Below are 2171 nucleotides of genomic sequence, written 5' to 3'. Positions count from 1 at the left end.
AATGGCGGCTGACATAGAGTCTATGAAGAGCCAGATAAAAGGCAAAGGGGTGGCAGCAAAAGAGAGGTGCAAAGGCAACACACACTCTTGCCACTCAGAAGATCGTGGCAGACAAATCACACCATCACAAACTGAAAGTAGAAACCTCAAGTCGGGCGATACACAATCAAAGACTTCCAGGACATGCTACTCCAAGCCTGAGAGAATGAGGACTGAAAGGGCTCGAATGAGAGAAGACACTCAGGTTCGCTACCCCCGTAGAGTCTCCGCACTACAACGATTGGCTCCTAGAAAACATGGGAGTGTCGAGGTTGGAATTCCAAAGCCACGCCTTGCTTATGAACCAACAGACAAAGCGTTAGCAAGGTTGTAGAGCTCACCGTTCATTTCGACAATAGAGAACGCACCATTACCCTCAGGCTTCCACTAGCCCAAATTCACTACTTATGAGGGGAAGTTGGACCCCTACATACACTTGAGCCACTTTTACCAGGTTATGGCTGTGTATCGGCAAAACGAGGCTCTAATGTGTATCATGTTTCCTTCGAGCCATAGTGACCTGGGTTTAACGTGGTTTGAAAGGTTGCCAGAAGGTAACATAGCTTCGTGGGCGCAACTAGCAGAGGCATTTGTGACCAGATTCAGAACAAACACCAAGACACCAGTGGAGATTGACCAACTTCTCTCCATAGACATGGGCGAGAAAGAAACATTGAGGTCTTATAATAACCGGTATTGGGAGATTTTTAATAAGATTGGAGATTTCCCTACAAACCTAGCTATCACACAGTACAAACGAGCTTTGTCGGCTGGCAATAAGTTGAGGGATTCAATGACAATGACGCCACCTCTTACTATGGAAGCCTTGATGAAGAGAGTGCATCAACACATTTGGGTAGAGGAAGATGGCGCACGTACCAAGGAAGAGTCTGGCACAACAGTGATACCAGACAAAAAGCCTTTGGCGAGAGTTAACACGATTGACAAGTAGGACTGACCGCGCAAAAGTCTTTGCCCAACTGGGGGCAAAGTGGGTTGGCGGGTTTGACCAACTCTTTCTAAATAAGTCTTTGCCCGACTGGGGGGCAACAAAAAAGGTTGGTAGGTTTGACGAACACTTTTTTTCCTAAGCCGAGATAAGGATCTAGGCTACAGGAAGTTGGCAAGTATGGCCAACATTTAGCTCTCTTCAGCCGAGATAAGGATCTAGACTGAAAAAGGTTGGTAGGAATAACCAACATTTAGCTCTCCTAAGTCGAGATAAGGATCTAGGCTGTAGGAAGTCGGCAGGTATGACCAACAAAACTTTTTTGCACCTTTCAGCCGAGATCAGGATCTAGGCTAAAGGCGGTTGGCAGGTTTGACCAACAACAATTTTTAGACTTCTTGTACAACTAGGGGGCAAAGGAGGCTAGCAGGTTTGACCAACAAAATTTTTTTGAACTCTTTGACCGAGATGACAGTTACCTCGGCCAAAGCAGGTTGGCAGGTTTGACCAACAAAATTTTTACACTCTTTGGCCAGGATGACAGTTACCTCGGCCAAAGTAGGTTGGCAGGTTTGACCAACAAGTTTTTTGGATTCTTCAGCCGAGATGCGTATCTCGGCCAAAGAAGGTTGGCAGGATCAGATAAGGCCAAGTTAATTAGTTTGGCTAGGCATGCGGTCAAAATGATGCAAAACATTGAAAAAGAAACACAGTAACCAAGCAAAGAGATTGAAATTTTTCATTAATTGGAAGATGATTACAAAAGGTACATAACGGTTGTAACAAGAGAATGAGGATAATAGGGGCACTCCACGTATTTTGAGAATGATGTCGTGCCAGATTAGTGGAAGAACATGTTGAGCAACTGACAAGGCTTATTGGGGCCGAACGAGCTATGAAACCGAACAACTTTTTAGCTCGGCAGAGTGGGGCGTTCTTAGCTCGACTGGAGGAAAAATAATCCCAATCATGCTACGCAGATGGAATTAAGGGGCAATTGAGAGCGTAATTTGTAAACAAATTAGGCCGAGCTAGGAAGAGTCTTCTTTGGGAGTTGGACCGCGTAATGGGCCGAGATAAGGGCTGGTGTAGCTCGGTCTTAGACCAAGAAGACATCATGGGTATGTTTGGTTTGCATTTGAGAGTTGAGTTTTAGAAAAAAATTTCTAAAAAATTGTTTGAT

At 45.0% G+C, this 2171-nt stretch overlaps 1 protein-coding gene across 1 annotated transcript; it reads left to right on the top strand.

Annotated features, from left to right (window-relative positions):
* Positions 1–496: 496 nt before the first annotated feature.
* On the top strand, positions 497–991 carry LOC145802688 (uncharacterized). Its single transcript, XM_082895453.1, has one exon. The coding sequence runs from the start codon at positions 497–499 to the stop codon at positions 989–991; it is 495 nt and encodes a 164-aa protein (XP_082751579.1).
* The last annotated feature ends 1180 nt before the right edge of the window (positions 992–2171 follow it).

This window comes from Camellia sinensis, chromosome 11 (assembly GCF_055761805.1).
Source record: "Camellia sinensis isolate YWXY chromosome 11, ASM5576180v1, whole genome shotgun sequence".
In the NCBI taxonomy this organism is placed as follows: domain Eukaryota; kingdom Viridiplantae; phylum Streptophyta; class Magnoliopsida; order Ericales; family Theaceae; genus Camellia; species Camellia sinensis.
This window is presented reverse-complemented; position numbering and strand designations above follow the sequence as displayed.

Coding starts and splice junctions, on each gene's coding strand:
- LOC145802688 (XM_082895453.1), top strand. CDS start 497: ATGGCTGTGTATCGGCAAAACGAGGCTCTAATGTGTATCATGTTTCCT.